A 22,821-nucleotide genomic window follows, 5' to 3' on the forward strand; every position below is an offset into this window, starting at 1 on the left:
ACCACCAGCTGTTCTCTCCCCGCTTTTGTCTGTCTTTTTAGTGCTGAATTTCCTTTACTTACTCGTATTGAGACTAATGAGTTGGTACACTGACCTCCAAAGAGGACTAACAAGTATTTTTCTTATGACTATGAACTCATGGACTTAAAAAAATTATATATATATATATATATATTTATACATATATTTATTGAAGTATAGTCAGTTTACACTGTTGTGTCAGTTTCTGGTGCACAGCACAGTGCTTCAGTCATACAGGAACACACATACATTCATTTTCATGTTCTTTTCACCAGAAGTTACTACAAGATATTGAATATTGTTCCCCGGGCTATACCATATAATCATGTTGTTTATCTATTTTATATGTATTAGAACTCATGGATTTTTAACATACTTGACATGCGTTCATCCAATGTAGTCATCAGTCCTTAGGCTCAGATGGCCTCATCCCTGTTCAGCGGGAGCCTCTTCAAGGCCCGTGGAGGTGACCCAGTAGTCTGTGTGGGCTTCCTCCCTTTCAGGTATGACAAGGTATTCCAGGCTGCTCTTTGCTCCAAATTACTAAAGTTAAATTTGGGATTAAGCCTCTATTATGTTTTCATGCTGAGTTTAGGGAAATTTGTCTCGCTGGGTTTAACCCGATCTGCCTGCTGCAGCCCGGGGCGTGCCTTATCCGTCCGTCACCAAATATGTTTGAGAGCGACCAGGTGCAGGGAGGGCAGCTAGGTCCTGCTGTGTAGCCAGCAAGCCACCGAGGCTTCCTCTCCCTCCCACAGCAAGCCAACCACAACCCAAGCAACAGAAACAAGTCCTTATTATGTCTTTAAAGTTCATCTTTTATCTTAAGACTATTTATGGGACATCACTGATCCATAGAAAAGAAAGCAGTTGAGGGCTGTATACACATCTAGTCATTTACTGTTTTTCCAGTTTTATTACAATAGTAACTTAACAGGCAGTAACATCCACCCATTTTAAGTGCTCAGTTCCAAGAGTTTTGGTAAATGTATACAGTTGTACAGCCAATGCTCCAGTCATACTTCCATCACCCCCTGAGAATTCCTCCTGCCTCTCTGCCATCAGTCCTTGCCCCCACCACCCCAGTTCTAGGCAACCACTGACTTTCTCTTGGATGTTACAGTTTTGCCTTTTCTAGAATTTCATATAAATGGCATCACATGGTATGCAATCTTTTGAGTCTGGTTTCTTTCACTTAGCGTGTGTTTTTTGAGATTTATCTGTGCTGTGTGTGTGTCAGCAGCTCAGTCCTTATTGCTGGCCTAAGGAGTATTCCGCTGTCTGGACACTCTGCCGCACGTGGAGCTGTGTTGCCTCCCTTTGTTTGGTGTGGCTATTGTGAATGATGCTGATGTGAATGATTGTGTACAAGGCTTTGTGTGGACATGTGTTTTAATTCTTTTGGAATGGGGATCGCTGAATCCTATATTCAGTGTGTGTTTAAGTTTTCAAGAAATTACCAAAATGTTTTCAGAAGCAGCTGGACCATTGGCATTCATCCTGTGAACGAGGGTGTGTCTATGTACGTGTGTACCGTGTAGGAGGGTGCCAGTTGCTCCACATCCTCACCAACTTACAGTATTGTCATTCTTTTTAATTTTAGCCTTCCTAGTGGGTGTGTAGTGGTGTGTAACTGTGGTATTAATTTGTGTTTCCCTAATCACCAGTGATGCTGAGCATCTTTTCCTGTGCTTACTGGCCTTCCATGTATCTTTTTTTTGAAGTGTCTGTTCACGTCTATTGGGTTGTAGGTGTTTTGTATTTTAACTGAGCTGTGAAATTGATTTCTGCATCCTGGACCCAAGTCCTTTGTTAGATGTCCGTTTTGCTTTTGAAAGTTAATTTTAAGTTAAGTTTTGATAAGAAATGTCCAAGTCATCTATATTTTTATTTGAAATACAAAAGAGATCATCTTATCCAAGGAGAATAAGAAGACATTTGAAGCACAATTTTGTAATCATGTAAGGAAAGAAAGAAACAAAGAAAAGTAAAGGGAAAGTTCAGAGAAGAGATAAAGGAAACACTGGGGAAAGAATAAAATGAGAGTGAAAGGAAAAAAATGACTAGGAGAAGAGAAAGTATGAACCAATACCGAGAAGAGGGATGGAATGAGGGCTTAAGAAGTGAAGCAAGAGGAAAACACAAAGATTTACAGTTGTGAAGGAAAAAGGAAACAGATATGAAAGGAGAAGACAAAAAGGAAAAAAAGAACAAAACAAAACAAAAGAACGCAAGAAGACAAGTCCTCCGCTGTTGCTCTGACTCCCCCCGTCCTGTCTCCTGCCCCAGTTCCTCTGTCTCCTCGTCTCTGTTTCCTCCTTCTCCTGTCCAGCCTGCTTTCCGGACGCCTTACCTTTCCTGCTGCTTCCCAGTTCTTCAATGTCTTCCTGCCTTGTCTTTCAAACTTGCAACATAGCTGGGTTGTGTGTGTCCTTTCCATCTTCAGTGTATAAAAGCACAGACTCTGAAGTTAGTCGTGTGGGTTTGAATCCCAGCTCTGCCACTTGCTTAACTCTGTGACCCTGGGCAGAACCTAACCTTCAAGCTCCAGTTGCACCATCTGTAAAATGGGGATGCTAACAGGACCTGTCTCACATTTTCTGTGAAGGTTTAAGAACCCATGTGAAGCATGTATCATGGTGCTTGGTGCATAGTGTGTGTGTGTGGGTGGATGCATGGGAGGGTTTGCAGGGAGAAGGTGTCTTTTAAACTTTGGTTCTCTGTTCATTGTCTTTTCATCTGGGAGTCTCTTACGAAGTTAAAAAACTTAAGTGAAAAAATGTCACCACAAGCATCTGAGCCGTAAACACAACTGTATTTGCTCATCTAGAAATAAAGTTGGAAGTAATAATAAGGCATATTTGCATAGTGCTTTGGGTATTTTAACCTAGCGCTGACAAATATTTAGTAGCAGAAGACTTCTAAGTTCCAGGGCTGCAATTTCCTGGTGTCTGTAATAGTGAGGTGCCAAACCAAACCACGGTGTGATAAATACAGCTGCGGCAGGTGTGCAGTCTGAACTTTCCATCCCTAAATACGAGGTGTGAACTCTGCCCTCTCATGCCAGTCACCTCTGCCACAGTTCCCATCATAAAACAGAAGGGAGTGTTTGGAAGGGGCCTCCTTTTCCGATGCAAGGTCCCTTCGACGGCATTTTTCACCTGCCTCTGCCCGGATGCTATTGTAAAAGTTTACTTGCCTGTGATTAATTTGTATTTTTGGACTTTTCCAACTGCTGCCAAGATCTTCCTTACATCCAACAAACTGATTCTAGAGCGGTATAGAAGAAAGTTTCTTCCCTCTCCTATGTCGACCTTCAGCTATAGAAAGTAGATAATGTCTATTCCATTTTCCTCCATTGGACAGTATTTTCCAGTTCTGCCACTGTTCTTCAAACAACAGGATTTGTATATTATGCCTGCTGGCCTGTTTATCCAGCTTTGGGTCCAGGCGATCTTGTCAGGGTGCCACTTAAAATGTGCCAGCTATCATTGAGCCCACACTCTGGAGGTGTATAATTGAGCCTAATATTCTGGATGTGTTCCTTTTCTCTGGTTGAGGCTCCGTTCTTCCATGAGTCGGCCTCAAATGGCCACATCAGCTTTCCAGCTGCCACATCATGGTATTCATTTATTATATTTGAAGTGAGCATATGCTTTATCGTCTAAACCAGGGCACTTTTGAGAGCGTAAAAGGACGCAATTAATAGGCTCACGCAACAAGCAAACAGCAGGACTGTCCTGGGCACACAGGGCTGCATGGTCACTTTAATTATAAAGTGGAACTTAAGTCTATCACGTGTGCAAGCAGTTGAATTTTTCTGAACTTCAATGTAGAAATTTATGTTTTATATGTTTAAAATTTAATTGGGTTGATGTTTGTCCTGTAGAGATTATTTAAAATCTAGATTTTTATCTGTTGAGTTAGTTACTCCTCCTCAGTCCCTGCCATCTGAAAATTTGATAAACACCTTCCCTGCCTAGCCTTGCAGTCATCAGCAATCTAAAAGGCGCCTTCCTCAGATCTGCAGTGCCAACCCCATGTCACGCATGGAACTTCCAGTTTTGAACTGAGAACCAAGATCTTCGTGTGTTCCCTGCTCAGATATTTGCATTTTAATAGGAGACAAAAAAAAAAAAAAAAGACAAAGACCATTCAGAGCAGAAAGAACAGAAATCTAATGATTATTTCTCGGGTGACTTGGCAGGAATGTGCTTCTGCAGTTTCTGAGCATCTTCTGTGTACCAGTAATAGGTGCTGAATGTGGAGTTACACGCAAGCATGTTAACTAAGGAAAGACAGCTTCTGATAGGTCGGCACTAGAGTAGAGGTGGAGGTCGACCAGAGCAGGGGTCAAGAAGGAGGAAGATATTTTTAACAGGTCATCTTCCTGTTCCATTGTAATTGCCTATATAAAGGTTTGATAGAGCAATTAAAAAAAGGCTCGTTTTTATTTAAAAATGAAAACTGGATTTCTTTTTTTTTCACATATCTATAATTTTATTTTATTTTTTTGAACTCTAAGTATTTATTTATTTATCTTAATTGAAGTTCAGTCAGTTACAGTGTGTCACTTCCTGGTGTACAGCACGATGTCCCAGTCATGCACATACATACATAGATTTGAAAAACTGGATTTCAAGTCATCCATAGAGCAAAAAAGTGTCCTTGGTTGTTTGAGGTTTCTCTTCTCTTGACCACAGGATTCCTTCTTTCCCTCTTTCTTTCTTTCCTTCCTTCCTTCCTTTCCTTCCTCTCCCTCCCCCGCTTCTCCTCTCTCTCTGTTTTTTTTTTAAATTGCAGTTCCTTTAACTTTAACCTGCACATATGTATAGTCCTCTATAATAGTGACTTTCAAACACTTTTTATTACAACTCTCAATAATACCGAACATTTCACATTGTAATCCAGCATGTACACACACACACACACACCCCGAAACAAGCTTCTTGAGAAGAGCACTTGCTGTTGTGATGTCCTCTGTTTCCCTTCCCTGCCCTTCCAGTTCCATTCCATTCTGTTCCATTTTACTCCATTCAAAAAGGGCTGACTTTCACCAGGTACACTGACTTCAAACCTGGTTTGCACAGTTAAAGTTTTAAGAACGCTGCTCTCAGGTTATTGTGCATTGACTTCTAAATTATCTGTAGAGGTAGATGCTTTGTTGTAACAATCTACAGAAAGCTAGTGTCACTTTGGCATAAACTTAAAATAATTATGATGATTAAGGCTTTATTATCTTTTTTGTTCTTGTGGGTAAATATCTGCTCACAGAGGACTGAGCACAATAAACTGATTTTTCTTTTGGTTCTCCCATAATAGAATAGCAATTAATTTAATAGCTAGACAATGAATGCAAACACTTCTTCAATCTAAATATTACATAACTCTCCATTACATAACTATAACTTGGCATGCAACATCCTGTGTTCAACTTAAATAAATTAGGCCAAGATTTATTATTGGATGCTAAATTTGGTTTAAAAAGCCGATCTCTATAAATTTAATTTACCTGTCGTGAGAGTTTAGTTGTTCAGCCGTTTGAAAATTATTACTTGCCAAGTGTAGAGCTTGAGGCCATAACATTCCCTGCCTGGCTGTTTCTAGGCGGCTACTTTGTTATGCTATTAAGTCATAGTTACAGATTCTCAGATAGTCTCTTTTTCGGTCCTTGGAGATTTTCAGCATCTCCAGGAGTATGAAATCATGTTGTGTGTTTTAATTTCAGTGAATGTACCTAATGTACTTTTTTTTTTGGCATATATCAGAATTTTATTCTTTTTATGGGTGAATAATATTCCATTGTAAGTGTATACCACATTTTGTTTGTCCGTCCATCTCTTGATGGACATTTGAATTGCTTTTACTTTTTGTCCATTATGAACAATGCTGCTGTGACCATAAGTATAATTATCTGTTCAAGACCCTACTTTCAATTATGTTGGATACTCGGAAGTGGAATTACTGGATTATATGATAATACTGTGTTTAATTTTTTGAGCAGTTGCCGTACTGTTTTTCAAAGTGGCTGCACCATTTTATACTCCCACCAACAGTGTAAGGGTTCCAATTTCTCCCCATTCTTGGTATTTTCTGCTTTTAAAAAATTAATAGCTGTCCTAATGGAAGTGAAGTAGATTTTTTTAAAGTTTTAATTTCAGAAATATAGAGCATCTTCTATTAAATTATGAAGATGGGCTTTGGAGACAGATTGATCTGGATTAAGTCCAAAAACTAGTTTTGAGACTTTAGGATAGATCTTCAAAATGTTCAGAGTTTCTCTTTCTTCATTTATAAAGCTAATACTTATCTCAAAGGGTTTTTAGAAGAATTAAACAAGGGAATGTGGCTGGAAAGGGTGTAAAGAAAGGGGAACCCTCCTACACTGCTGGTGGGAATGTAGTTTGGTGCAGACATTATGGAAAACAATATGGAGATTCCGCAAAAAACTAAAAATAGACTTACCATATGATCCAGCAATCCACTCTTGGGCATATATCTGGAGGGAACTATAATTCAAAAAGATACGTGCATCCCAATGTTCATAGCAGCACTATTTACAATAGCCAAGACATGGAAGCCACCTAAATGTCCATCGACAGATGACTGAATAAAGAAATTGTGGTATATTTATACAATGGAGTACTACTCAGTGAATGGACATGAATGGACCTGGAGATCGTCATTCTAAGTGAAGTAAGCCAGAAACAGGAAGAAAAATACCATGAGACATCACTTGTATGTGAATCTGAAAAAAAAAGAAAAAAGAGAACACTAATAAACTCATCTATAAAAGAAACAGGCTCACAGACATAGTAAACAGTCTTGTGATTATTGGGGAATGGTGGTGGGAAGGGATAAATTTGGGAGTTTATGAGATTTGCAAATATTAACCACTATATGTAGAAATAGATAAAAAAGAAATTTCTTCTGTATACCACAGAAGAAATATTTAATACCTTGTAATAACCTTTAATGAAAAAGAATATGGAAAGGAATATATGTATATAAATGCATGATTGGGACATTATACTGTACACCAGAAACTGACACATTGTAACTGACCATACTTCAGTAACAAAAAAGATCAGGGAATGTGACAACTTGTGATACATAGGCAACACTATGAAAGCATATTATATACTTATAAATAAGAATACAAATAAACATAAAATATGTACATAAAAGTATTGTGTGTGCCTATATGAACAGACAAATTTATGTGTGTATAAATTTACTTTCATTTCTTTTCTTTCAGACTTGATATTTGTGTAATGGGATTTATAGACTTGCATTTTGATTTTGGAATCTGTGTTTATACTTTTTTGATAATCAGTGTTAATATGATACTTTGGGAATGGGAAAACTATACCATTATGATGTTCCGATAGCAAATCCTACTTATTTCTAGTGTAATGGTTTGCTTAATGCTAAAATTCAAACCTTGACAAGAATGAAAATTAGCATTGAATTTTATTTTTCCGCCTCACTCCAAAGGAAGCAAAATATAAAATTTCATTTGTTTTTGAGTATTTAGCCATTCATGTAGGAATAAGGTAATTCCTATTTTTGAGCCTATAATTTTATGACATTCCTATTGATGTCTTAACATTTAATTATGTACAGACATGTGGCATATTTCCTATGAGAAAACATTCATGTTTCTTTTGCAGTATTAGAACTGTTGTGTATCTGTTTGTCTATCTGTGTATCTATCTAGGTATCAGGTATCTGTCTGTGTATCTATAGGTGTAGATAGATGTAGGTATATATCAGAGGATCTCAGTTCAAATTCCAGCTCAATTCCTTACCAACTTTGTAGACTTAAGAAAAGTCTCAGTCTCCTTCTCTGGAATATGGAGAAAATAATCCTGGTTAACTCTCAAGGTGGCTGTGAAGCTCAAATGATCCTTAATCTCAGTATGTAGTACTCAGTATAGCTTACCAAGTACTCCGTGTCAGTAAAGTGTAATGAGCAAACCAAGTATAGTGTTAACCTCCCTTGTCGGGGCTTCCAGGCATCCTATGTGTGGTCGAACTTACTCGTATTTATAACTTATTTTAACCTAGAGATTCTCTCATGAACGACCAAGGCAAATCACTCTGAGTTTCTGCTTCCTTATCTCAGAGACGGGAAAGGTGGGATTTTATCTGGGGCCCCTTTAAGTTCTAACATTTTCAGAGTCTACAAGCCTGTAACTATGAAAGGCCATTTATCTCCCTCTTCAGTAGTAAAACAGCTGACTTTTGCCTAGAGAAATTTATCCTGTAGTCTTCATAGTTGCCCATCCATGTGTTGGGATAAATTTTTTTGAAACTTTTTTTATTGAGTTATAGTCATTTTACAAAGTTGTGTCTAATTCCAGTGTAGAGCGCAATTTTTCATTTATACATGAACATACATGTATTTTAATGCTTTGCTAACACCTGCGATGCATTTTCTTTGGCCTTTGTAACGTTCTGGAGGACACTTTCCCTCCTAGACACCCTTTCTATACTTGCCTTTCACTGTGATCAAGGGAATAGACGTTTGGTTTGAAATTTCCACGCAGAAACAAAACAAAGCAGGATCCTTTTAAAAACACACTTTAAACATCGAGGCTTCTATACACAGTTATTTCAGGATGCATTTCTTAGGAAACTGAAAAACAAAAACAGAGCTACAGTTATGTTTTTGGCTAATGAACGTGTACCCCTCCCCTGACCAGCTCTGAATTCTAACTGCTAGTGCCCAGTGGCTCCTTGTCTGCCTGTCCCTTACCCTGGGGAGAGTTTTGTTACCACTTTCCATTTTATCATTGGGAAGGTCCGATTGTCTTCCTGGAACTCTGCTCCATCCTGTTTATATCACAAAGAGAAAAAGAAAAGCTCCTGACGCACCCCCTCCCCACCTTCTCCATGTGGAGATAATAGAGCCCTTGGCAACCACGTTCCCAGCAATCAGTATGAGGTAATTTTACAAGCTACCATGAAAGAGACATTTGTTGAATGCCCCCTTTGTGACAGGCATTCGCCGATGGTTTAATATCTTTGCCTTATTTAAATCTTACAACATCTTTTGGAGCAAGGAGAAATGAAACAGAAAGTTTTCTTTCCACCATTACGAAAGGAAATTGCTGGCTACTGTATAGCTTGAACTGGGTTGCAGAAACTGCCTTAGATACAAATATTTTTGGAGGTGGTTGTTTATGGACAAAAGCAAAACATTTCAAACCTATTTAGCTAGGTATTGTAAGTGGAGGTTGATTTAGACTGGTTTCCTCCCAGAGTTACAGGGAGTCACGTGGGAAGGTTAGTTCTTTGATTTACAGCTTTATATGCCGTGGATTACGTGCTCCACACCGTTTGAATGGCTTTCATATTTCTTCCCGCCACTAGCATTTATTAGCAGATTACGAGGCCACCCTTTCTTTCAATTTAACGTGAACAATTTTGGGAGGCTTGATTTCCTTCCATGGTTATAAAAATGTGTTCTAATTCTAGGACATTATTTTTACGATATTGCCTGACTGAACATAGCTGGTTTTGTCGGATTTTTAACATTTCCTGAGCTTCTGTAATTCTGTAAAATTGCTGGCCTCAGGTCTTCAGGTTAAGCTTTTTAAAAAACGTGACTCAAATTACCTCTTTCTGTTTGTGCTTTTGGTGTTCACTCTATGAAGGAAACCTTTCCTTTTTTATTATTCTTTGAGTCTTGAAATGCTAAAGAGATTGTTGTTACCTAATTATTAAACGACACTGAACTGGTTTCTAATTGGAAATCTCCCTGAATTTCTTTTTTTTCCTAGCGGTATATACATCTCTAATTTCAGAGGATGAGCAGACCTAAGGATACTAGAGAGCTAGTTCTGAAAGCTGGCTGAGAGCGGATACCTTTGAAATAGCCGAGTTCCTGTGTGCCAAGGAACGTGGGCTTTTTTTGTCAACGGCTGCACCCATGCTGGTGTTAATGATTGCTTCTACATATTTGAAACAATAATACAGGGTAGTAGAGAATGCATCCTTTGCTCCTTGCCATGGGGTTTCAGGGAATTCAGGAACTGTCTACAAATATACTTGTGGTATCTTAAACCAAAGGGATGAACACCTTGTTGTGAATTGGGCACTTCGGGGTTGTGTTTGGGTTTAATCCGAGAACTCTACGTTTTGATGTTCTTTGCTGAGAGCTCTGTAAGAGTTTAGTCACCTCTTAATCTTCATGAAGCTTTTGCTGAATGAATGAAGCAATATTAATAATAGTACCTTACACCGAACACTTAACAATAGCGCTTTAAAGTTCACAGAGCAGTTTCTCAGATTATCTTTTCTGCACATCTCAGCAGTCCTGTGCCTTAGGCGTGGCAGTATTATTAACACAATTATTATGAAGTACATTTAGAATCAGACAAAATACGTGACTAGCCCAAGACCAGTAGATTAAAAAAAATGTTTTCTAAAGGAAGCAGAGAGAATTAAACACACACACACACTCCCACACCCATCGCAGCCACCACCACACCAAAAGTATTTTTACTGAAATCTGCATGCCCTAGGTTCCCTCCCATCAGCCAGAATAGTCCTGTGATATGAGTTCCCATGCAGAAACAGATCAGTTATTTACAAAATGAGATGCCTCCTGGGGGAGGTTTCCTGGAAAGGACCATACAGCTGAGGCCCCAAAAATGGAAAGGGCTTTTGAAATCTAAGGCTTGGTGTCTCAGACAGAGTGGGTGGAAGCCTGTATGGCCGTCCTCACTCTCCCTCGCCCTTCCCCACCCCACACTGATAGATAAGATGAAGCCTGGTGGCTCTGCTGTTTTCTCTTCAAATCAACAGCTACCCTGAAACTCGCGAATGCCCAACTTCAGATCCTCACTCTCTCATCACACGGGCAGTGGGCTTTCCTGCTGTGTTTCTCGCCTTCTTGTTCACATCATCCTTCACAGACTGTTCGAGCTGAAACCCTGTAAGAGTTCGGCATTTTCTGTGGGATGAAGTCCGTACTCCTAACCTAGAAGGTTGCACTCTGCAGCCTCTCTGTTTCCATTTCGCAGCCTGGGCCGTAGCTTTCCTGCGTGGTTGGCAGGTCCTTGGGCCTGCCACTTCTCTGCCACTGTGTGGGTCGTGGGCTCTGGGAGGCTCCGCCCGCCTGAGCATTTGGACCCTCTTGCCGATGTACTGACTTACTATTGACCCTTTACCCCTTGGCTTATGTCTTCTCCTTTGGGAAGACTTTTCTGGCCTCCCCTAAAGAATGAGAAAGGTCACATGCATCCTTGAGCCCCAGTACCTTCTCCAAGGCTCCATTGTGAAACTTCAGCACAGGGTTGTTGCCTGTTTCGCCCAGTGGACCGAGAACTTTCTGAGGACAGGGCCTGAGTCACCCAGAGGCACAACCTCACGTAACCCTGCCAGGCTGGATGTATGGCTTCATCTCACAATCTCTTCAGCCACGAGCATGAGGACCACGACACCCAGTTTCTTTGCTAGCTACCCCAGGGTGCCACTAATCAGGAATGCTAGTCAGGTGGTCTAGAATTTAGGAAAAAAAACATTTTCTTTGTCAAAAGACCATTTTCTAATGAGTTTAATTAGGAATGTGAAGTAATGGAGAACACTTTTTTTTTTTCTCTTTTCTTTTCATAGATAAAGGAAGTCAGAAGTAGAAACTGCAGATTGTAGAGTTCAGTTCGACTTGAATACGGATCTGTGTTTTTGCTGCACTCAGCAATGTAGGGTTTGGCCACCTGCCTAACATAGGATGGTCAATATAGTCTGCTGCTTTAAACTGGGAGTCCTCTTTTGGAGACAACCTGTAAACAATCTCTATATCTGAGCTTGAAAAAATCGTATATTCTCTTTGTAGGTGTTAATATATAGGAGATATTTTCTAGGGCTTCTAAGATATGCTGCCAAGGAGAACACTTTTCACGTCTAGTTATTTGGTTTTCACACACTTTTGCCAAGTGATAACGATTCCTGCATCATATTGTAATTTTGATAGTCACTCAACCTACTTTAAGTAGTTAGAAGATGTCTGTTTTCTGCTACTTTCATATAAAATATTTACTCATCCACATCAATAACTTTTAGACCAGAAATTAATAATGTTTTCTCTAGCTTTGTATGTGTAGGAGGGGAGGCAATCAATAGAATTGGTGTTTATAATTACAAGCTGTAGGGAAAAAAGTCATGATTCCTTCTGAATTTTAAAAATTCGTTAGAAAATACACAGTCATAGTTCTTGATCGTGTGTGCCATTAGAACCAGTGAGATTTGAAAAGAGGTCGAGCCCCTCATTTAATTTTATAATTAATTTTTTATGAGAGTGACAGAATGAGCATATATATAAAATATCATCAAGAATGTGGCTAAAATGGGTATTTGAGTTGACTGAATTTTATTTTTGTGAAACATTTTTGAAAAATGAAAATGATTGTAAATATTAACGTATCAAGCAAAACAAAGTGAATTTGTTATGTAGAGTTCTCATACTTTTTTTGTGAGAAAAATGAAATGTTTGGATCTTCTATGTCCATACTCCGTTAGTGTAGACTGCCGGGATTGACCTTTGATCTGGATTGTAATCCATTCCCCCATCATTAGCGTATGGAAGCATTGTTTAGTCCAACTTCCATTTTCCTCATTCAACAGAAAAACAAACACTTTGTTTTCTGCCTTAGAGATCTCACTGACTGCTTTATTCCACCATGATTTCCCAACCTGGTGTTTAGTAGAAGAGTTAGGACTATAACCTTGGTTTGGTTTTTTGTGTTTTTGTTTTGCTTCGTTTTTTCCCCTTGTAACACGCTGCATCTCAGATTTCCATGCCATATTCACCCTGGGTATGTGGAGACTTGGAGAATGAATGACTGAAATGTGATTGTTGTGGTAACTGTGATTGTTTCTACTTCTTAGATCACTTCGGTCAAACGTAACACACCATGCATAAGTAATTAATTATGCAAGGTCAGAGAAGGCAGTGAAAGTCACGCATCTCACTCTGTTCACTTTCTAAGACCATGTACCCCCGTTACAATTAAGAAGGGCTTTATAATAATTACATTGGCTTGCTTTCTTTATAAATCACACTACCTATGGTTTTCTTAAAAAAAAAAAACCGCTCAATTAATGAAGAACGTGGTATTTTAACAGGCTAAATAATTATTCAAGAAGGATGGTACAGGGGGAGTTTAAGAGTTGACAGGGGAAGGGGCTGGATGATGCTTAAGTGTTAGTTGATCTCAGGGATCTCAAGATTCCAGGGCTAGGCTACAGGAGAGATCAAAGAAGCGCTGGTCCTCCTTGGTTATGGTGTTTTGTTTGTTGGTTTGCCGTAGACTGCCTCTTTAAGGTGTGCCCTATGAACCGATATTCTGCTCAGAAACAATATTGGAAAGCCAAGCAAGCTAAACAGGGGAACCACACAGAGGCAGCCTTGCTGAAGAAATTGCAGGTAAGGGCCAGCCTCCCACCTGCCTGGCTCAGGCCAGCGCAAGTATAGCAATAACAAAAGATCGTAGCTTGGTGATTTCACTCAGTGCACTGAGATTCCGAGTGGATGTGGCAACACTCTGAGAGTGGAAAGGACTTTGAGGTCATGGGGTGTGACTGCTGGTTTCCTGGCATGTAGGTAATACATTTCTCCCATTTATTAGGGTGTGCCAGGCTAATTCAGATAGTCACATCGAACTGAAAACCAACTCAATCCCTGTAGGAATATCAAATCCAGTTATATTTTACTTGGCGTAGCACCTAATTTTTTTGGAAAGACCAGTTGGAAAAAAATTGAAAGTCTATTGTTTCTGATTTGGGCTGAGTATACATTTAATAGAACTTAATTTGTGTCATGAAAATTCCTGTTACTTTCAGAGCTGAAACTGTATTTTGATGCTTTTGAAATTCACCTGCTGTCCTGGTTGATTTCTCTAGCAGTAGTGCTTCTGAAAGTAATTTTATAGGACCAAAGAGCCTGGTACTTTCCTGAAATTTCTAACAAAAAAAATCCCAATATATTTTTCGTTACATTTCAGCATTAAATTGAGAGAATCATCACACATTAGAATCATGTATTTAATTACTGCCCCACTTCTCCCCGAGCACCAAGAGTCAAGCAACCAGCCTATTTTAGTCATGGTTGTAGTCTTTGTTCTTAAAATAAACCTTATTTCGTTGTCACTTACTGTGCTCTGTTTCCTATGCTTCCCACTAAATATGTGATAATCATTTTATAGCATGCTGCTGAACTGGAACAAAAGCAAAATGAATCAGAGAATAAGAAACTGTTGGGAGAAATTGTGAAATACAGCAACGTCATACAAGTAAGTGTCGATTTAACTTTCTCTTAAATAGAGATGAATTTTATGGATAACACATTTGGTAGCAATGCCAAGCTGCATTAAAATTTGGGAATACGACAGTTTGTTCTTAGTATGATATTTCCAGTTTTATTCAGCACACCATTCTGTACAAACACATCTGCTGGGTACATAGAAGTGAGCTTTTCTAGACATATGCACAAATTATTAAATCAAAAGGAAGATGATGAGGGGGTAGCCTGTAATGAAATAGTCCTTTAGAATTAATGGGACTAATGTATAACATATGAAGCTTTATCTTTTCATTTTGTAGACAGAGGAAAGTTTTCAAATTGTAATTTTAGATGGAAATTGTTCCTGAATTGTTACTAGATTTTTTTTTCCTTAACAGAGGCACTGGGGATTGAACCCAGGACCTTGTGCGCACCAAGCATGCGCTCTACCACTGAGCATACTCCTCACCCCCAGGATTTTGACTTTTAGTTAGTGCACACACTGATTTATCTCAGCTGCATTCCTTTCTCATGATTCACTTAGATCTTTTAGCTTTTTACTTAGGTATTTGTTAATATATGCCCCACCTTGTTCCAAAAAGAATGTAAGGCATTTTCAAAAATACATTCCTCATAACAAGATAAAATAGAAATAAATAAAGCAACTAGATCGAAGGGAAAATAGTGATTGGACAGATAAAGTGAAGTCAAGGGTGAGGCATGTTTATAAAATCCGTGATCAAAAGGTTGGTAAACTTTGGCTGGAAGCCTTTCTGTTGTCCCCTTGGCTATAAGGAAAGCATAAGATAATTACAGTGTTCACATAGAAGGCCCATAACGTGGAACTAAGTCAGAAGTCTAGAAGCAAAGCGTTCCCAGGAAGAAGACCAGAGAACTGTTTCTCCAATGCGCTCTCACAAAGAGGACACTGTTTAATATTGTAAACAATAACCTGAACAACTTCCTTATCGTAAATACTACAATAGAGCTGCTTGAAAAAAATAACACCCCCTGATGTTTTGTTACTGGCCAGTGGCAAAATGTCCGAGCAGAGGACCTGTCACAGCAGTTTTCTGATGGGACAGGATGACAGTGCCTGGGTCTGTGGCTCCCTGGACATATGAGTTAATCCAGTGATGGATTCTGTGGTCCCTGTGGCTGCATGTCCCTCGGACCAGTCTGGTCCTCCACAAATAGACTTTCTCTTAGCCAAGTTTTCATTGATACTAAGTGCCAGCATGTGGGGCTGTTGTGTCTTATCAAGCACCTGACATACAAATGTTTGCGTGGTGAGTTAGGGGCTGAGCCACGTGCTCTAACAGGGTGGATCCCCAAGGAGTGAGGTTGGCCCCTGAGGGTTTCCATTGGTTTCTGAGATAATTTCCTTCTTAGTGTGTGGATATCAAGACGACCATTATTTTTTGAAGCGATTGGAATAATAGACAGGAAGTTTATTTGTCTTAGCTTTCTACTCAGCAGAATAGTGTCCTGGAAAGGTTTTGCCGGTGGAGTCCAGATAACCCACGCAGCAGTGCGCCTGCCCTCATCTGAAATGGAGCGTCCTCTGGTGGGAGTGGCAGGGTTGGTCAGGACGTGCGGTCTGCCTCCTCGCACAGCAGGGTTGTCTGCGGGCCGGAGTGGTTAATAATATGAAGTAGGTGGGTGCATTATTACAGGTCCTTGGTTATTCTTTTGTATATTCTGTTTTGGTGGCTGTGCTGGAATTGAGAAAGAAAGAATGTGGTTTGGGGGAACCTCCAGGTTTCCTTTGGAAAGCCTGGTTTTATTCTCTTATCAGTTGATGAAAATTATTCCGTGGTGTCCCCTGGTTTGCTTTCCTCATGTACTCACTTTATAATGAAACCGAACTGGGGGTGGAGGTGAGGAGAGATTCAAAGAAAGTCAGTTTGGAAAGGTGGTGGCAGTGTGGAGTCTGCAAAGAGCTCCTGTGTTTGATCTCTACCCTGAGCCATGTTATGTGGGCACGTGATGTAGGTATAAGCAGAGGAGATCAGAGAATAAAGGTGGTCATCCATTTCTTTCTCCTACAGCTGCTGCATATAAAAAGCAACAAGTATCTGACTGTCAACAAGAGACTCCCTGCTTTACTGGAGAAGAATGCCATGCGCGTGTCCTTGGATGCTGCAGGGAATGAAGGGTCTTGGTTTTATATCCATCCCTTCTGGAAGCTGAGAAGCGAGGGTGACAATGTATGTAACTATAAAATTAAGAGAAAACAGTGCATTCTTAAAAAGAATAGTTCTTGATAAGTAAGAGAGTCCAGAAAGTGCAAAGAAAGGATTTATTTTTATGTTAATTTCTTTAATGTTAAAAGCATCTATCTGTTGTACAAATTGTGCTCAGGAATTGTAAAAAGACAAAGATCAGATTAATTGAAAATCATCTTCCAGCCAGGATTTGTGTGAAAGAACTTAAGTAACGTTAATATTGGCTGAGCCTTTTAAGGGAAGAGGCAGAGTTTGCTTCTCTGCCTCATCAGGAGGGAGCTTGTCTGTAAGGACAAAATGCTGTGCTTAGAAGATGGTGTCTACCCTTTGAATTAATAGAGTAACACAGTGAATCATGACAGTATTTTGTTTACTGGCTCTGTGACCAACTGTTTACAGTCTATACATTAAGATGTGTAGATGTTTTACGAATGAGGAGCTATAGATTGGCAGTGTTGTCATTGATGACAGTATTTAAATACATTGTGGAATACGAGCATGTTGCATCATGTGAGTTTTAGTAGTTGCTGAAAAATTTTTTCTGCCACTTTATAGAGTAAATAAAAATTATGTGAAATGATTCAACAGCATCAATAGTTAGATACTTTTGTGTGTCAAAAATGAAGTAGCAGGTGACAGTCCCTAACACATGGGAGATGCTTACTAAATTCTGGTAGATGCCAAATACTGAATAACTGTCATAAATAGAATACTTTACAAATACTGGGTCAGGCGATCAAGAAAAGTAGTTGAGATTTAAAAAATTAACATGAAGTCGAAGCTATGTGAAAGTGTAATTTTTCTGACAGTTTTCTCAGTCAATATGGTGATGACATCTTAAAATGCACTGGCTGTTTCTTGTCTTAGAAATGTCTTCTGTTGTAGTGAATGTATTTTTCCACTGAATTTTGAAGTGTAAATTCAATTCCACAGGCTTCCAGCTTCATGGTTTAATTTGGTTAATAACTTATCTGATGATGTCCTCCTTAGGTAAGGTTTGGGAAGAGGCATGGCACGCAGGAATGTAATGCACTTTACCTCTTGTGTTGGATTCCTTATAAATACTTTCTCCTTTTTTTTTTTTCTTTTGGCATCAAGTGATGTGTGGGGGAGCATGCCATATATTTCAGTTTCAGTAGGTAGTTAATTACAGTCAACTCTCAATTATTCAGGGACTGATGATGCAGTTTATGAAAAACCTAGGTCTTTGGATGCCCTGCTTTCTAATGCTTGGTGCCCTCTCCAGCCGCACACTGAGCAGGGTCTCTGCTTGTAGGTGGTCAAAGAAAATTAAACATCAAAACAAACAAAACCTGAACTCAAGCTCTGGAGGAATGTGATGAAATGATTGGACCAGGAGGGGCCTGGAGACTAGCTGTGGATTTTATTGATTCATTCTGTCTGTTTTTTTTTTTTCCATTCCATCTATTCCTTTCCCTGCTCCCTCATCAAAGGAGACTACAAGGTCCCTACCAGATCAAAGAGAGTTGAGTGTAATGAACTATTTCAAATAATTAGTTGTACTGGGTTGCTGGGCCGGTTTGGGTGCAACCTACCACCCAAACTCTCCATCTTGGTTAAAACAGACAATGTGATTGTTAAGTGCAGCATAGAAATCCTTCTTGTGTGGATGTGCTCCATAAAGCATGGCTGAAACAACCTTACACATTGCTTTTTGCTGAAGTAGCTCACTGTTTTTGCTCGCCACTGTGCAGCTTTTGTGTGTGATTACAGTGCTGTGAAGCATAAGCACACCCACGGCCCCATACCTGCCACATGAACAGTTGTCCTGTGATGCCCATCTTCCTCCCTATGAACAGGTAGCATTTCTCTAAAAGCCACGCCTGCCGTATTTTATTGAAGACAACTGGAAATGCTATCCTTTCGTAACAGGAGGTTTAATTACTATTGATTTTCTTTAGAAGCCTGTTAATCTAAGAGGAGAAAAGCACAAGATTTAAAGGACTTTAAAATTTCTATTTTACTATTTAGCAGTTGGTGACATTGTGATTTAGGTTGTAAATAGCCACAGGATGTTTGGCGGCTGAAATGAAATGGAAGAATGAGGCTGATGATGGTCTGTGGAGAAAAAGGCTCCCATCGTCAAAAGTCACTGGTGTCTACCATTTAAGAATATGTCTGTTAAATACCTCATAGAATTCCGGGGTGGGTAGTTTTGGGGGGAAAGTAGATTCCTGGATCCCTCAGCTTTCAGCTGTGTAGAAGTCCTTGCTTGCTGTTGAGCAGTTCGAAAGTCACTGGGGACAGCCTTGAGCAGAGTACATAAATATTTCATTTTCACTTATCTTCCCATGATTGAGTGGTTAATTTTTCATTTCCAACTTTGGTCTAAGAAGACATTAGTTCTTTACCTGGATGGTAGATTTTAAAATGGAGAAAAGGTTCAATATTCTTTCAATCAAGAAAAAAAAAAACCAAAACCAACCCCAACCCTTAGGGAAAGAGCTTCTTTAGACAGCAAGTAGATTTCAGTCTTCTTCAAAACTGGACCCCTTGGAACTAGCGAAGGTGGGACTTGATCCCTGGTGTTTTGATTTTTACTGCAATATGCTTTTCACCACACCAGGTGCCACTGCAGAAGAGGGGTAGCAGCCGGAGTTGCATTGCTCTTCATTTTCGGCAAAATCCCAGCATGAATCGTGCATGTCTGTTAAATAGAAGCAACAGAAGTGCTTTTGGAATTGTGATTTTTAAAAATGTTTGTGCACTAGGGTGAATGTGATGTGGCAGAAAATGACTTCACCCTCCAGTTCTGTGTTAAGCCTGTGGCTTCTCGGGGTGCATCTGATCCCACCAGTGGTTCAGGCTTCATGCCTGCTCTCTTCTGAGAGTATCATTACCAAGGTCCATATTTACCAAGTTATCTAAGTAGATGTGAATTCCCCAAGAACAGGGACTCTTTCTTACACACTTGTATTCTTCCTGGCACTTCTTACTGTTCTTTTCATATCTTACAATTAGCATCTTGTCCATTTCACTTGTAAGTTTATTCAGCTTGGATTGTAAAAGTGACCATTGTTAAGAACATGACCCAGGACCTGGTATTAATGAATTAATGTTAGCTTCTCCTTATGAATACCATTCTTACGAATCCTTGATGTTTTTAACATTTTGGCTATGTGATTAGTCCCTTAAAATTGTATAAGACTTTACAGGTGGTGATTTGAAGTAAAAGTAACATAGGGATTGACCCAAGACTTATAGACAGCTATGGTAAAATAATACGACTTAGAGCAGTGAATATGGGTGCAACCAAAAGGGTTCTTTTAATTGGAAGGGTACAACTAAAACATGTCATTCTATTTAGCAGCTTACTGGTGAATATTTATATGGTACAGGTAAGAGTGACACGGTGAGCCAAATCCAATTGTTCTTTAAGAAACTGGAAGACCAGACAGCGCTGGCAGAGAGTGGTCTCCAGCCCCAGTGCATATAGGATGGAAGACGACTCAGGCTTCTACACGACTCTGAGACTTGGAGCTGCCTTGGTGTCATGTGCAATAGCAAATGTTTTTGTTTTTTGAGGAGGGGGATGTTGCAAATATGTCTATATCGTGTTGACTTTTGTTTATTTGTTTGTCATTTGATTGTTTAAAATAGATACCAATTCACGATTCAAAGACAGAAAACAATATGAAGATACATTGGGAGAAGTCTGTGTCCTTTTCCCCACGTCCCCAATTCCAACTTCTCTCTTGCACAGTTAACCCCAGGAGGATTTCTTATGCATACGCTCCTACTCTCTCCCTCTCCGTTTTTCACACAAACATAGCCCAGTGCTGCCCCCTCATCCTCTCACGTAGCACGTTTTCTTGATGACTTTTCCTTAATTGGTACATATAAAGAACTTTTTAATGGATCTTTTTGAGTCACAGCATCTGACTGATTACGAACTTGAAAGGCACTGGATAGATACCAGTCCTGCAAATAATAGGAGCCATCTCTGCAGACCAAAGAACAACCTTCTTTTGCTCCGTTAGTGAGCTTGAGACTTCTCTTACCATATTTGAATCTAAAGACGTAGTTTGTGGCAACAGTCCTATATGTGAATGTAGACACCTGTATATGATTTATTAAAGGTTAATTTATTTTGAAAATGAGAAATTGTGTTCCTTAAAGTCTTGGCCTAGGTTAAGATACTGTTCATTTTAATCGTCTGCGTCCTTATTTGTTTTTCAGTTGTCTGTTAATCTAGTCCAATGTTTAGTTGGTACGAAGTATGCAAAGGGAAGGTACTGGTTTTCATTTCTGAGAGCGTGTAGGTACTGCAGTGATGTCTTCTAACGGAACTTAACAACAGAAGAACTTCACTTGAATAACTATGAAATAAATGTTCATTATTATCATCAAGAAAGCATAACTTCATTTCCCCACAGTTTGAGTTGTGAATAAAAAACTTGAAGATCAAGCAGACATTGTTAACGGTAGCATAAATAAAAAGTCACCTTAGACTTAACTTCTTTAAAGTACCTTTCCCATAACCAATTTTAATTGTGATTTAAAAGTGAGCACCAGGTTTAAGGAGCAATATTAGTGTTGGTTGTTTAAGATAACAGTGAACCAGTTGCCCAAGGCCCAGACTATAAATGTGTCCCTATAAGGTCGTACCTAATTCTCCATTTCCTGAATCCAGATGACCTTTGAATGTTTAATAAATTTCTGAGATTATGGGGAATATGAGATATAAGAGATATGTTTTTCATTGCAGAGGTAATACACATGTATGAGACTTCCTGCGTGTGCTTGAAGTCATTCTAACCTTTAGGCAGAGTGGCTTTTTGTGGCACATGCATCCACTTTTATAATCTCCTGTGCACATGGCATCAGACCTGGTGTGGAGGGATGCTGGCCTGTTTATTGACCTATTTAAGAAAGCTCTCACTGAAATGGAGACCAATAAGAAAAGGATCTACACCAGCTTTATGAATCCAGACTGGTGGGCACCGTGGGACATGATTATATGATCATTTATCAGAAGGTGTTTTACCTCAAGGAGAAAAAAAAAATTGAACTAAAATTTGTATGGGGGTTAAATGGGCCAGATGTTAGGTCAATAACAAGGATTTCTGTGCTGTTACTTTTAGCTTTAAATGTAGCACCAAAGATCCGTGCAATGTCTCATTTGCAACTTATTTCTGATTCCCTAGATTGTTGTAGGAGATAAAGTTGTTTTGATGCCCGTGAATGCAGGACAGCCGCTACATGCCAGCAACATAGAGCTTCTTGATAATCCAGGGTGTAAGGAGGTAAGCTTAAGAGGAAAGGAAATGAATTTGTTGATTTTTCTCACGAGAGAGGAAAAAAAAAAAGTCCTACAGTTTCTTTCATTGTTTTCATAAGCGTAAGCCCAGATATGCCAGTCTGTCTTCCTAAGGTACGTGTAAATTTCAGACGGGCCTTTGACGATGTTTGTGTTCACATACATGCCCCATTGTCCAAATCTGTTCTTTTTTCTCCTTCTGCTGGTTGAAGTAATAATTTCTGGTATGAAATGCAATCTGCAGTCTTGTAACTTAACATCTCTTCATTAATAGGTGAATGCTGTTAATTGCAACACTAGCTGGAAAATCACTTTATTCATGAAATATAGTTCCTATCGAGAGGATGTACTGAAAGGCGTAAGTATGTCCCGTGTAGCGCACTTGGTGGAAGAATTGAAGGTAGCTTTCCTGAGCTTCTGGTTGCGAACCCTGTGTGTTCCCTGGCGTTTGAAGTTTAGGCTGTGAGTGTACACCTTAATCCTCACATTGAACTCTCTTATCTCCCCGCTGTATTCGGGAATGTATAAGTAATCATTAAAAGCCAAGTGTTAGCAGAAGGGCCCCGAGTATCAAAACCAGAAAGAGACACCCGCTTCTTATGTCTGCTTGCTTAGGGCTTTGTTGGAAATGCAGCTTTCTTGACCTGTTTTTCTAGGGTGATGTTGTCCGACTGTTTCATGCGGAACAAGAGAAGTTTCTGACTTGTGACGAATACGAGAAAAAGCAGCACATTTTCCTTCGCACAACCTTGCGTCAATCAGCCACTTCTGCCACCAGTTCTAAAGCACTCTGGGAAATAGAGGTGTGTACGCCCCTTTTTTTTGGCATTTAATAAATACTTACATCAAAAAGACACGGTCCCTAGGCTGATTGTTTTATTGTTATAGGCATCTTCTTCGATAGACCCATAAAACAGTAATTTCTGTGAACCGGCTTGTACCTCTTCACTGCTGTGACCCTTTGCCTGTCTTCTCAGGGCATCTCTCTCTCTTTTATTTAA

The 22,821-nt window shown here is 39.5% G+C and overlaps 1 protein-coding gene across 1 annotated transcript in view; it reads left to right on the top strand.

Moving 5' to 3' along the window:
- ITPR2 (inositol 1,4,5-trisphosphate receptor type 2) overlaps window positions 1-22,821 on the top strand; it is a 417,643-nt gene that overhangs the window by 61,496 nt on the left and 333,326 nt on the right. The window contains exons 3-8 of the mRNA XM_032472913.1: window positions 13,341-13,456; window positions 14,235-14,321; window positions 16,363-16,521; window positions 21,708-21,806; window positions 22,095-22,178; window positions 22,477-22,623. Coding sequence (XP_032328804.1) covers window positions 13,341-13,456; window positions 14,235-14,321; window positions 16,363-16,521; window positions 21,708-21,806; window positions 22,095-22,178; window positions 22,477-22,623 — 692 coding nt within the window. The remainder of the gene's footprint in view (window positions 1-13,340; window positions 13,457-14,234; window positions 14,322-16,362; window positions 16,522-21,707; window positions 21,807-22,094; window positions 22,179-22,476; window positions 22,624-22,821) is intronic.

Source organism: Camelus ferus, chromosome 34 (assembly GCF_009834535.1).
Source record: "Camelus ferus isolate YT-003-E chromosome 34, BCGSAC_Cfer_1.0, whole genome shotgun sequence".
NCBI lineage: Eukaryota > Metazoa > Chordata > Mammalia > Artiodactyla > Camelidae > Camelus > Camelus ferus.